Source organism: Lepidothrix coronata, unplaced genomic scaffold (genome assembly GCF_001604755.1).
Source record: "Lepidothrix coronata isolate B3197 unplaced genomic scaffold, Lepidothrix_coronata-1.0 Scaffold102, whole genome shotgun sequence".
Taxonomy (NCBI): Eukaryota; Metazoa; Chordata; class Aves; order Passeriformes; family Pipridae; genus Lepidothrix; species Lepidothrix coronata.
The window spans coordinates 1,673,956-1,687,986 of NW_016690282.1; the positions used below are offsets into that span (position 1 = coordinate 1,673,956).

General features: G+C 42.5%; 1 protein-coding gene across 9 annotated transcripts in view; it reads left to right on the forward strand.

Annotated features, from left to right (window-relative positions):
- RBFOX2 (RNA binding protein, fox-1 homolog 2) overlaps positions 1–14,031 on the forward strand; it is a 173,671-nt gene that overhangs the window by 118,585 nt on the left and 41,055 nt on the right. For 8 of the 9 annotated variants that reach the window (XR_001876191.1, XM_017823353.1, XM_017823352.1 and 5 more), the window contains one exon: positions 3,477–3,623. Coding sequence is in view for 8 of the 9 variants with exons in the window: in XM_017823353.1 (XP_017678842.1) it covers positions 3,477–3,623 (147 nt within the window). In the remaining variant the exon portion in view is untranslated. The remainder of the gene's footprint in view (positions 1–3,476; positions 3,624–14,031) is intronic. The other variant, XM_017823354.1, reaches the window with a different exon arrangement.

Sequence of the window (14,031 nt, forward strand, 5' to 3'; positions counted from 1 at the left end):
AAAAGTAAAGCACATGCTGCTCGTGTCCTGAGCTCTGATGTGTTTCTCAGTGACCTTGAGCAGAGCTCAAAGCTTGCGTGTGCAGGCATGAATGACATTATCACCTGCATCAGTATATGTTACACGGACTGTGCTGAGGAGGTACGGAGAATGCAATACAGCTCCTAAATGCGAGATCTCTGCCACAGCATGTCTCTGTGTTGCCTGATGACAGGCATTGAATGTGTGTTAGCTCCCTTCCGAGCTGAATCACTGTCTATAGCAAAGGGAGAGATCCATTTCTTCACTGTGAAGTGTTGACATGAGGCCAGAAGGAGATTAAACTCCGTATGGGGAAGGAGTCAAGGTGGGGAGTGGGCGCTTGGTGAAATGCGGGCTTTTGTAGTCTGTCTTGGTCAGAGTAGCACTGTTGCCAGCATCTGTTATGTGCTGCCTTAGAACAGACTCCAGGCCCTTCCTTTCATCTCCTTCCTAGTGAATTAAGCCAAGGAATAACTATAAAAGGAAAAAAAAGAAAGATCTGAGGACACTGTTTCTTTCATTTATGATGTAGCTGAATGTGTGGCAGTAGTCATATGTATTGAGCTAATGTTATAGTGGTGGAAAGTTCAAATCTTACCTTAGGACCATGGGACTATAGAGATGAGGGAGCTACAGCATCCAGAGACACAAGGTATTTAATGTTAAACTTCTACTGAAAAATCAGGGTATGTGAAAGCCTGAAAAGCATTTGAGGACTCTCAGTGTAGTTAAAAAGGTAAAGGACCAAAACCCCTTCTATTGTTTCTCCTCTTTGAAGCATTTGTCTTGCTGTACACATCTCACATGATGCAAAATGACACTGCCATATGCAGGACCAGCTGTGAGTGCTTTTGGGTGGGCCACTCTACATGATACATCACACCCTTGGTAAGAAAGGAGTTCTGCCCTTTGCCTAGGAACAAATGGATGGGAGAGGAGTGCAGACAACATTCTGCCTTCCTCCCCTGTGGAAACAGCAGATCCAATCCTGTGCAACCTGTATTTAAATTTAAAGACTAAAACATTTTTGTCATCACCATTCAAGATCTGTGCGTTTCCTCATTCACACAGCAGAAGATGCACTTTGTGCATGGGTGTTTGCTCACTTGCCAAATCCATGCAAAGCCACAGAAAACATGGGATTTGGCAAATTGCACTAGCAGGACTCCAAAGTGGATTGTAGATACCCCTTTTAGCAGGAGTGTTGGTGGTTTTGGGGAGTTACTTTGAAGAACTCACTTGCAGGTGTTGTATACAGTGATGACAGATAGGCTACTCCTGTGTTTTGTCCTTCTTGGACAGATTTGCCCTGAGGAGCAAAGCACTCTGATGGAGCGATAAAAAACCCCCCCACTAAATAGCATGGTCTGATTTAATCACAGGCCAGCTGCACTGATTGTTCCCCTAGGGTGCACTCTCTGTATGTTTGGAGAACCTTTTTGTCATGGGGTTGAGGGCAGGAGAAGAGGGGAGATGGTGGAGGTGGGTGGAGACAGCTTTTGGATAAGAGCAAATGGAAGTTTCTGAGTTTGTTCCTAAAAATTTTATGTTTGTGGGATGGATGAGTCTTAGCCAAATAAAAATTCTTCATTCTGCCAGGCTTCACCTAAGACTTGCACAGCTATGGGAAGTAGAGATACTCACCAGGGCAGTATCTTCATTCTCCCTGCCACAGCTTAATCTGTGTTAACCAGATCAAACATGTTTTGTGCTGCTGAATCTGCAGCCCTCCCGAAATGAGATGGAAAGCTGCCACTGCTTTGCTCAGCATGACAAGACCCCAGTGCTTACTGTTTCCTTGCCTTATCTTTATATTTACTTGCTTTATAACCAATGTGCAACTTCAAGGTCATGTCTGTAAGTGATATTTCTGGGCAGAAGACACTCTCTTAATGCTGCTGGTTGAGCTTATCTGTGGAGATGATTCCAAATGTACAGGAAGTGTTGTATATTGAGTGATGTGCAGATCAGCCTAGCAAGTACATTCAGTGGTTGGGGAGATGTTATGGGCAACTTCCCTCAGATTTTTTTCATCTTTGATACACAAATCACATGTTTAAAATGGGGGAAAAAAGGGCCCAAACCAGTAAAAAACTCACCCCGACTCTTCCATCTTTAAGGCCTATGTGTGTACTTGAAAATGCCTTAAAAAGACTTACTAGCAATTGCACAGTCCTTGCCTTCTTGTAGAACTTTTTGCTTGATGAGTTAAGGCAGAAGTCAGGTTGGCGTCTAAAGAGTTGAAATGACACTTAAAAGTGCATCACACAGGTAGTCAAAGCATGACTCCTAGGAGACTGAGCGAGCAGCAGGAGATAGTGAGGGGGTGGGTGCTCTTTGAATACCTTGGCCTGTCAGTGCATGCGCTTGGAAAGGGACAGAGCAATAAAACCGACCAAATTGTAGTCTGCTTTGTTCTGTAGCTCTGAGGTTTTGAGCTCGTTTTTGTGACTAAAGTGTGAAGAATGCCATTTTTCCATCAAGCCATTTTGCAAAGGGGCCTTGCCGTTATATTTAGTGCTGTGCTCAAATTTTACCCCTTTTCAGTCTAAGCCCACACAAGTGGCTGAGGTTCTCTTCCTTTCTTTTCTTCTGCCAGTTATCTCAGCGGGGCATTAGGTCTCTCCTCTGGCACACAGGTCCCCCTTATTCCTCTGCCTGTGTGCTGTACTTTTTCTGTGAACAAGAACTCCTGGCCTACCCTTTGGCCTTGCTTTGCAATGCCAGTCAGTGCTTGAGAATGGTGGAACAAATACCTTTTCTTAGCTATGGAACTGGTGGCAGAAAGTAGCACTTGAAATTTTTATAAATCTTGCGGTGATGATGATGACTGTTTTCTCTTCCTGGGCTCACTTAAATGTACGAGAAAAGTTAATCAAAGACATCCATAATCTGTTCATACATGGATTTTACCATTTAATTATAGATCTTCTTTTGGGGTAATGTTTCTCTGAAGGGAGCTTGACAGAGCAGATGCCGTTTTGCTTGGGGATGCACGTCTGGTATTGGCCCAGTGAAGAGCTGCCGCTTCAGCTGTGGGATTTTGATGATTGTATGAACATCCTGCCACATGAGATTAGAGTGGCGGTACTACCTCCCAGCTTCAGGATATGAAAGATCCGCCTCTTCATTAGAGCTTTCATATGGTGGCAGCTGAAGTGAGGAAGAACAGGCTAAAAGAGAGAAGCAATTTAAGAAAACCAAAGACAACTCTACTAAGCTGATAGGTGATACGAGGGGAGGGAGGCTGAGATCTCATTACTGTTTACTCATGGAAAGGGAGGGGAAGAACAACAAATCAATTGTTAAGGGCTGCTGGCTTTATCAAAATAATTGTCAAGTGCTAGATAGTGCAATTACAAGTGTAGTGCTAATACCTAAAAAAAGGTAGACATGGCATGTGAGAGGAATTGTGGTTTCTACTCATGCATGTGCTTTTGTCTCTCTGATTTCAGCAGACAGAAGGAGGGGCACAGACAGATGGACAGCAATCACAGACGCAGAGCAGCGAGAATACTGAGAGCAAATCCACTCCAAAACGACTTCATGTGTCTAACATTCCCTTCCGCTTCCGAGATCCTGACCTTCGGCAGATGTTTGGGGTAAGTTATTGTTGCCTTTTAGGGCATGGCAGATTCTCCTTTCCCACAGGTGGGACACCTGGTGCTGCTGTACTTATGTGAATGAAAAGCCTGTCCCCCTCAATTTAGTCAGCACACTGTAAAATAATTGCAGGACTAGGACAATTGGTAGCATTTAACTTGGCTGGTAAATACACATGAGAACTGTAACAGTGTTCTTCCTATCAAGTTGTTAATAGAATCATAGAATGGTTTGGATTGGAAGGGACTTCAAAGATCATCTAATTGCAACACCTCTGCTATAGGCAGGGACACCTTTCACTGGACCAGATTGCTCAGAGCTCCATCCAGCCTGGCCTCAAACAGCTCCAGGGATGGGACATCCGCAGCTTCTCTGGGCAGCAATGTTCAGTGTAATCTAACAATTGGTTTGGGGAAAAAAACCAACCAACAAACCCAAAACAAAACTTGACCTTCTTTCTGAGTAAAGACTTGGATTAAACATTGACTTAATGTATCCCTTGCAAAGGACTGTTTTTCAGTTGCATAGAAACTTGATGAAATATTTATGTCCTTCTCCGTGATCCATTTCTGCGATGAAAAATTGCTACAAGGTATTTGCCACCTAGCAATTGCATGTGGAAAAGCTAGTGCAAGTCAGATGGTATTTTACATTGCGTACGATATACATTCTGTTTCTTTTGACCAAATAGTTTGTCTTCCCTAATCCTTGTATGCTATTCATGATTCTCAATTTATAAGCTCTTCAAGGAAGAGTTTGTTTACGTGAGTATAGGTGGTGACTCATTCCATGTGAACACAGAGATAAATGTTATAGATGCTTCATGACCTAACCCTGAGGTGAAGTTATCTATATATCATCATCAGCATCAGGAGTATTGGACTTGTTGATATGATTACAATATAATCCTTGGTTGATGGCATTTTTTACAGTCTTAAAAAATATTTCTGATTAGCTTTTAAGTTAACAGCCTGTTTAAGATACAGTCCAGAGAATTCAAGTCAGGAAAGACCAAACCTAGAGTTCCTCTTGTCACTATAGGCTTTGAGCGTATACCTTGGTCCTAGCTGTATATCCAGCTGCTCCTCCAAATTCTGCAGTATTCCTGTTTCAGTTGTTGTATCTCCTGAGCCATCTCTGTGGGTGTACATGCGTGCGCATACACACACTCACATGCAGAGTAGTGTTGCAATATTGTAAATATGTCAAATTCATGGACTTCAAGCTCAGACTCCTATAAATGAGAGAAGAATTGGGCTTATTTGTTCATAGCATGGACAGTACAAAGCGAACAAAACATGCAGAAATGTTAAAAATTTCACCAATGGTCTTAACAAGAGCCCCAGTTGCTATATATTGTGAGCGATCTCTGCTCCTTGCTCTTGAAACTTTTTGTGTCCATAAGAAGCTGTTTTGTGGATGAGGCCAAATGGAGAGGAGTGGTCAAAATACATGAAGGCAAGGCTGCTATTCAGTGGGACCTGGCCAGGCTGGAGAAATGGGCTGAGGGAAATCTTGAGATACTTGGCAAAACTGAATTTCAGGCTTTCCATTTGGGAGGGAATAACCCCTGCAGCAGTATGGGCTGGTTGTCTAAGGAGATGCCCTGCAGTAAAAGATGTGGGATCCTGATGGACAACCACTTGAACATGAGCAGCAGTGTGCCCTCGATGCAAAGGGGCGCGGATGGCACCCTGGGCCTTGTTAGTGAGTAGCCAGCAGGCCCAGGGAAGGGATCCTTTCCCTGTCTCCAGGAGCTGTTGGACTGCATCTGGAAAACTCTGTCCAGTGAGGGATGTCCAGTGCAAGAAGTGCACTTCATCTAAATGAAATACTGAAGGAAGCCTAGTGGGCACCACTGAGATGATCAGGGGGCTGCAGAACTTGGCATGTGAGCGGAGTCTGAGGTTTGGGCTTTTGCAGCTTTGAGAATAAAAGGGCAGAGGAGGGCTGTTTTTGTTGTCTTCAACTACCTGATCAGAGGATACAGAAAAGATGTATCCGGATTATTTTCGATGGTATCTGATGATGAGACAAAGACAACAATCACAAGTTGGAACATAGGAAGTAGAATCATAGAATATCCTGAGTTGCAAGGGACCCACTAGGAATCACACCATGTGCCTAAGAGTGTTGTCCAAATGCTTCTTGAACTCTGGTAAGCTTGGTGCTGTGACCACTTCCCTGGTAAGCTTGTTCCAGTGTCCAACCACCCTCTAATTGAAGAACCTTTTCCTGATATCTAACCTAAACCTCCCCTGACACAGCTTCATGCAGTTCTCTCAGGTCCTGTCATTGGTCACCACAGAGAAGAGATTTCTGGCAACCCTTCCACTTCCCCTTGTGAGGAAGTTGTAGATTGCTATGAGATCTCCTCTCGGTCTCCTCTTGTCCAGGCCAAACAAACCAAGTGCCCTCAGCTGCTCCTTATACAGCTTCCTCTCAAGGCCTTTCACCATCTTTGTTGCCCTCCTTTGGACACTCTCCAATAGCTTAATATCTTTCTTATATTGCAGTGCCCAAAACTGCACACGATATTCAAGCTGAGATCTCACCAATGCAGAGCAGAGCAGGACAATCCCCTCCCTCAACCAGCTGGTGATGCTTTACCTGATGCCCCCCAGGACACGGTTGGCCCTCCTGGCTGCCAGGGCTCTGCTGACTCATATTCAACTTGCCATCGACCAGGACCCCCAGGTCCCTTTCTATGGCACTGCTTTCCAGCACCTCATTCCGCAGTCTGCATGAACATCCAGGGTTGCCCCATCCCAGTGCAGAATCTGGCACTTGTCTTTCTTTAACTTTGTATAGTTGGTGATTGTCCAGCCCTGTAGTTTGTCTAGGTCTCTCCGCAGGGCCTCTCTGCCTTTAATATATCAATTAGATATCAGGAAAATTTTGTTTTTACTGTGAGGATGGTTAAATAGTGGAAAATGTTGCCCGGGAAGATTGTGGAAGCTCTATCCTTGAAGGTGTGTGCCTTCACTGACACAGCCTGGCCAGCCAGATCTTCTTAGACCTGCTGTGAGCAAGGGTTACAATAAACAACCTCTGGACTTAATTGCCAGCCAAAACAGTGAGTCTGTGATTCTGTTGCAGGAGGATTAGGTTTGCTTCCGTGTTGTTCATACCTTAGATTGTCACACTTTTGCCATCTGTTGGAATGTTTTCATAATGAAACTCATCTCCTGGCAATCTGTGATTGCTGAATATTCTCAGTCGCCTGCTCTGCTTTTGTGGTTTTTTAGCTTGCTTTTTGCTGTTGCAGGGCTGTGTGGTAGGCAGTTCCATCCGGTTTGGATAAATGGTTGCTGAAATCACAGACAGTTCTTGGACCACCTGCTACAATCTGTATTTATCACGTCCTGCTCTCTGCTACTGCTGCTCCCCTCTCCTGGGAGCTGCATCGCTTACATAAATCACTTACACGTTGCTGTCCCTTCTCCTGGGACTGGCGCTTGGCTTGACAACTAGCCCTTTTCACACTCCTTCACCTTGATGCTTCCTCCTCCACGTGCTCCTGGTGTGGGAGACATGGATGAGATGGAAATGACAAGGACATCCCTGTCCTAGTGACTCTTGCCTCTGCTTTACAGATTGGATGACCCAGGCAATTTAAATGAACTGCTGTCCTAAGTAGTGATTTGTAGAAAATGCGGCCTAATTACTTGCCTTAAGATTTCCTGTCCTTTTTATCGGCCCATAGGGTACCCTTGTTGTACATGGAAGGGATAGGGAAATAACACTATGTGTTCAAGTTATTTTTGTTTGTTTATTTTTTTCTCTAAACATAATCTCAAGCTCCAGCACAGTGATGTGATTTTAACTTGGGTAAATGGTATATTTCTTGTAAAACCTTTTGCTAGTTCACCTGACCCTTCATCTTCTGGGGCGTAAAAACTCCCATGTGCCGTTTTTCGGTAATAGAGAACTTTGCTACTTTGCCAAGGAAATAATGATCCTTGTGCATCTTCCTTTTTCTTTCAGTGCTGCTTCTCTTACCATGCTCATAGCCTCAAGCAGGAGAGCAATTCTCTCTAAATCTTGCTTGCTCCTATTTCTTTTTCAGGATCAGGATGCTTTCCTTTGGGTGACTCACTGAAACCTACCCTTTCTCCTAACAGGGACTCACGGTTGTGTGAGTCTTGAGCTGTGACTAGCCTGTAACCCCCATCTTCTCCCTCTCCCTTCTGTGTGTCAGGTCACATCTCTTCAACGTCATATCTGAGAGACTCAAAATCCTTGCCTGGAGTGTTTTTCCCAAGCTACTGTACAAAGAGAGGAATTGGGTAGACAGTGAAGCTGTGGAGGAAGAAATAAATGTGATGGTAGGGAGGGAGTAAAGAAGTCCCCTCAAGGATGCAACAGCATGCGAGAGGTCAGCCCAGCCCTGAGGCGCAGAAACTATCTAATGCTTTTGTCCAGACTGGAGCAGAGGGGGACTTCAGACATGTTGTCCCATATGTGATTAAATGGATATTACATAAAGCTCTCTGAACTTGCACGATTTGTGAGAGGGGCAAACATAAGGATTTCTGAACAAATTCAAATTACTTGGTTTCCAACCATTTTTCAGCTATTATGTGTTTCTGACGGGTCCCTGAAATATCCTCAGGATAGGAGCAAACATTTCCTTATGCATATGCATCTTATAGGGAGGCAAATAAAATGGCCTACTTAGAACAGGTAATATTTGCTTGACATTTCATGGGGCCATTAAAAAGACTTCCAGAAAGCTTCTGGAAGGAATAGGTCATTTTTTAATGCACACAGTTCTGCACCCACTGTGGAATAAATCAATAGTTGACCTTGTTCTAGCAGATAAAGAAGAGTTAATAGCCGACCTGAAATCCCACCGTTGCCTAGGTACCAGTGATTGTTATTTGTCTGTATTTGCTTTGTGCAAACAGAATATGGCATCAAGCAGTAATGTAAGGAGCTTTAGAAGAGTCTGTTTCTTGGACATTAAACAATTGGCAGGATAACTGTCCAGGAAGGTATCTTTAAAAGCAAAGTGTTAATGGAAGCTGTAAAGTATTCAGCAGCATCATACTGATGGCCAAAAAGGCATGATTCCACAGTTAGGGTATTTGTACCTTATCTGCTTTTCTATATTATTTATAACAAAGGAGGATGGGACAGTGCTCACTAATATTTTAAAAATAGCAGATCTAGATAAGGTACATCCAAAGATAATAGCCAAAGCAAGGAGATGGATTATTCATTAATGCTGGTTTTTAGCCAGTTCTTATAAGCTAGGAGGAGTTGCAGGAGGCCGGAAGACTGCCAACCAGAATTTACTGTTGAAAAAATCTGAAAGGAATGACCCAAAGAGCTACTAACTAACTATCCGTATGTTGATCCAAGATAAAAATAACTTTAGAAAGTTTTAAAAAAACCCATTAGAATCTGAAGAAATGTGTTAGTATCTATTCAGCATGACTTTGTAATATACATCTTTGCAGACAAATACTGTTTTGTTTATTTTGACAAGATTGTACAAAGCAATACTGGTATAATTGAACACTGCTCAACCAATTGAATTTGTCCAAGTGACCAATTTTTAAGAAAAATCCTACTTATCTCAAGCACAGCACACATTAGAGGGATTAAAAACCTCTTTAATGACAGATAATAAAAAAGTAGTAGTTACTGGGGAGACATCTGTGATCAAGACTGTTTCTAGTATCAGTTTCCCTGGGAATCTGTTTCAGTCTCTGTTCTGTTCAGTATCTATATCAACCCATGGAGACAGTACTATTAAAACCTTGCCAGTAAGGTTTGCAGTTAAAAAAATATTTGAGGAGGAGGAAAGAGAAAGATAAGGTTACTGTTAGAGAATGAGTTGAAATGCCTGGTTGACTGATGATAAATCCAACAAAAACGTGTTTGATGCATCTCAGTGCAGAGCACTGACTATATGGGAACCAGTCTGTGCTCGTAGGATGGAAAGCCTTCTTTGAAAAATACTGATTTGGAAGAGTACTAGTGATCATTGAAGATAGTTGCTTCAATAATTCAAAGGGAGTTATCAGGCTGAAGGAAGAGTGTGATCTTGCTCACGTTCAAAGTTGAAAAGATTGTGACTACATAATTTTACTCAGGTCTAAGATCAGTTTAAGACCAAAAAAAAACCAATGAGGGCTTGAAAGATAAGTGATTTTTTTTTTTTTAATGGTGTAAGGTGTTAGGTACATTATTTACACTCAGCTTATTAAAAAGAGAGGTTGGGAGATGACAAGTCTGTCCTATAGAGGTGCTTATGTATGGATGATACCTACTAACAGGTTTAGATCTTGTTTACAGTCACAATAAGATTTTCCAGTTGGAAGCTGAGATTTAACACAATTACCCTTGAAATAAGAGCAAAATTCATTAAATAATCATTTGGACTAATTTATACAGTGGAACAAGTTAGCAGGGAGAAGAAGAGTTGCTATCAGTGTTAAAAACAAATTAGGAACCATTTAAAAATCTTACTATCACTAGACATTCTTTGGCTAGTGCGTATAAAGATCTGTCATGATGGTAGTAGTCTTCTTCTTAACTTCTGATAGGTTGTCCCCTTCCTTTCTGGACTATGTATGCAGAAGAAAAGCTCGTGTTTCCCTCAGTGTGTTTCAACTTTGTGCTATGATCGTGTCTGTACCTTATTCCTGATAGCTTCAGCCCTTCCCTCTCATGCTTCAAGAAGCAGTTCTCCTCCCAGTATAAAATTGGCTGGCATAGTCTCATTGTTTCTGGACTTCAGAGTAGGATGGACTTAGGAGTCTCCTAGTGAAGATGGAGGCTGGGTTGGACAGCGTGCATGATAAAGATTCTTCTGTTCTCAAGCTGAATCTTGAATTGCCTCTACAAAAACAAGTAAAGTGGATTGTTTTGGTAGTTTTTATGAGTGTCTGTGCACTAAATCTTTATCTGTTGTGAGAACAACAGTATGAGGAGTCAGAATTGATGTTTTTCAGAATTTACACTTAAGCAAAGAGCATTTTACCATAGTAAGATAAAAATAAGGACTATGCTGATGATGTTTGCAGATGAAGGTGGGTTAGCACTGTACAGGGTGTGAATTTTCTCAGGCTTTGGCTTCAGATGGAGACATTAGCTTTTTTAAAACATGCTTACTGCATGGCTACTACTTGTAGACTTTACTGCTTCTGATGGGAAGCATCATCAGCCCAGTTGATAAAGGGGTTTTGTGCATTATCAGCTACAGCAGTAATAACCCATAGATGTTTTCTATGAAGGTGACTTTTCTGTCACATTTAATAACTGTCAGTTTATGAAGTCATTAATAACAGCTTTTATTACAGGTGACAGAATGGTAGCTACTTTTTTTTTTGGTTTGTTTTACTTTGGATGTTAAGGCAGGTAATCTTATAATTTTCCTTCTCTAAGCATAATTCATACCTCTATGGCGAGGTTCTTTATAATGTAAGTTTGTGGTAGACCACTTCTTTGTATGACCCAAGCATTGCAGCTCTGCAAGCTCGGATATTTTTGGAAGCTCTTGTAGCCCTCAGATCTTGGCCTCTGAGGAAACATTTTGTCACTTTGCACTTCCTAAAATAACTCAGTGGATATAATTTCTCATCCAACTTCATTCTGGTGTCAAGAGTGCAAAACACCTCCATGAGCCTATAGTTCGAGGCTAAAGCAATAACAAGTTAGACTACAGCTCTTTGTCACCAAGAATTCAATAGAATTTTAAATCTATATTTGCCAGCAAATAAATTAAAATACACAAGTAATTCATGATACACAAGTATTGGTGATGGTAGAAAACTACTCATTATGGGTTAAGGCATATAGGTGAATAATATGATAGACCAAGAAGCTCTGACCTGCAGGTGTTCACGCACTGAAACCCTGAAATACAGCAGTAGGAAAGTTGCAGAAAGGGACTCTGCTTTCCTAGTGGATTGGACATCTGAAGGAGGAAATCCTGTCTTCTGGATATCAAGATATATTTTAAGTTTTTCATCTGCTAATAGTTTTGGCCACCAATTGCATGTAACAAGTCCTATATGCCAGTATTGGAGAACAAATATTCTGGCACAAGGTGGCCTCTGACTTTTCTCGTTTCCAAGCTCTTTCTTCGATGAGAGTGAGCCCCAGCCCTGTCACACGGCTGGGGACTTTGTTCCTGCTGAGGTTGGTTAGAGTTACAAGAGGCGCTGTTGTTTATACTGATGTGTTTCACTTGTGCGTTTCCTGAAACCACGTTTTGCTAAGGACTTGTGTACTCAGTTCTGCTTGAACATCATGCTTTGGCTGCACGGCCGCAGCAGGGATCAGGGTGCTTCTGCACAGGGGTGCTTGTCACTGCAGCTGTCAGCAGCTCTTGTACTGTCAGTCTTGCTCTGCGAAAGTGTATCTGCTGTGGAAGCTTCTGTACTAACTTTCTGGTGGAAGGCAGCAATGACTGGAGCGTACATACTTGTTTGAGGTTTGTTTAGGTTTTCGTGTGAGTTACTAGGAGAGTCTGCAGCAAAACTGGGCTGAATGTCATTTAGTAAATAGTGCTGTGCTGTGGCTGGATTTAACTGCGTAAAAGGCCTGGGTAAAATTACATGGAGTTAACTTTTATTAACCCAGTTTCATATGGACTCAGTCTACATGCTAAGTCCTCTCAAACTGATTTTTAAATGTGTGCTACTTTTGTGGGCATGGGTCCAAGTACCTTTGCTGTGGCAGCAATACCAGGTACACTGCAGTCAGACCTCTGGGGAATGGCACAAGGCAGCAGCAAGGAGCTGGAAGTATAGACCTGGAAGCTGGATGATGTTAAGATTTCTGGATGGTACCCTCCAGTACTGTTCACCCCTGTCTCAGTGTTTCATGTGAAAATCTTTTATTTGTGAGTCAGAGGATAAGAAATGACTGAGAAGCTGTATTCCTTGTCACCTTTTTTTTTTCTTTTTACTGGGATGTCTGTGGTCTGTAAATCCTGTAAGAAATCTGTGCTCTTTGTGTGGCTTCTTGTTAAAGTCTGGTTTCTTAGAAAATGCGTGTTTTTCTGGGCAACAGGTCAACCCAAATAAGGGCTGCTTGGTGCTTGCTTATTATCTGTTCAGTTGGTAAACTGTGGTAGTGCTTTGGTCTATAAATGCTCCATGCTTCCATCTTCCTGTCAGTGCAAAACATAATGGTGTATCTTGGCTGAACAGGGTTGGCCCCACTGTTTGAAGACATGTGACTCAGCTCTGCGTCAGGAAGTTCGTGTACTGATAACAGTGTAGCTCTGGCAGACCCCAAGCTGCCATAATTAAGCACTGACTAATACAGGCTAGAATGGAGCCAGCTGTGTTCAGCTGAAAGTATATCCCATGGAACTAGGAGCTAGGGAAAGGACACTCTCTGCAGCATGGACCTATTCTGCTTATGAAATGCTCTTCCTCATGCATCTCAAGCTTGAGGACCTGAAATAGTTTCCTGCACAGGAGGTTGGTTTCCTGGCTGGTTTGAATTTTGACCATCTTTAAGAATGGATTGTTTGACACCTTTGAGATTTAGATAGCTCTCTGGACTCTAAGTGAATTTTGTAAGGCTAGTGAAGCTGCTTGGGCATACAGAGTTCTCTTGTAGGGATGTGATGTGGTCACATGGTGTCTTACATTACCTTTTGTTGTTCCATGATTTCTAGAGAATTTGCCTTGTACTCCCTGTTGTTTGCATCTTTAGGATTAAGTTATTTGTCTGGCACATTGGAGCTGATTTTGAAAGCTCTAGACAGGGAGAGGAGGCAGGGCCAGCTGGAACGGAGCATACAGGAGGGGCATTACCAAACTGTCAGTGCCTTGGAAGGCAAAAGCTCTCAGGTGCCAGATCTCTCAAATTTATTATACTGAATGTAGCTATGGCCTCAGCTGGAGAAATCTGTTACCTTCATGTCATCTGGGTGGAAAGAAACACACAGCATGCATATACCTTTACTTGCACAATGCCCTTGCATCAATGATAAGGTAGATGTTCAAACAAGAGAACTGGATTCTGGTCATAACTCATGTCTGTTATTATTTTTATGCCTCTTAAAAACTGTTACTTCTATCACTCCCTGCTACCGCTGTAGTGGAGCTGATTTTTCATTTATCTGCTTTACAGGAAAATAACTGAAAGCTTGTCAAGGTCACTCCAGAGAAGGGACCACTAAGATAAAACAAGATGCTATAGCTCCTATGCCATGGCATAACTGGAAGAGTGTGTGTGTGTATATCTTTCTATCATATGGCGTGTGCATGAGCAGTTCATGGAGGTGGCTTCTTGCACAACCTGATATATGGTGGGGAAATACTGGATTCTCGGTCACATAGCAAGCTTTTTAACTCACGGTGGTGAGCATGCAATGCCTTCTCCAGAGGCTGTGCAGGGTTCTAAGCAGAAGTTCTTGGTAATCACTGAATGAGC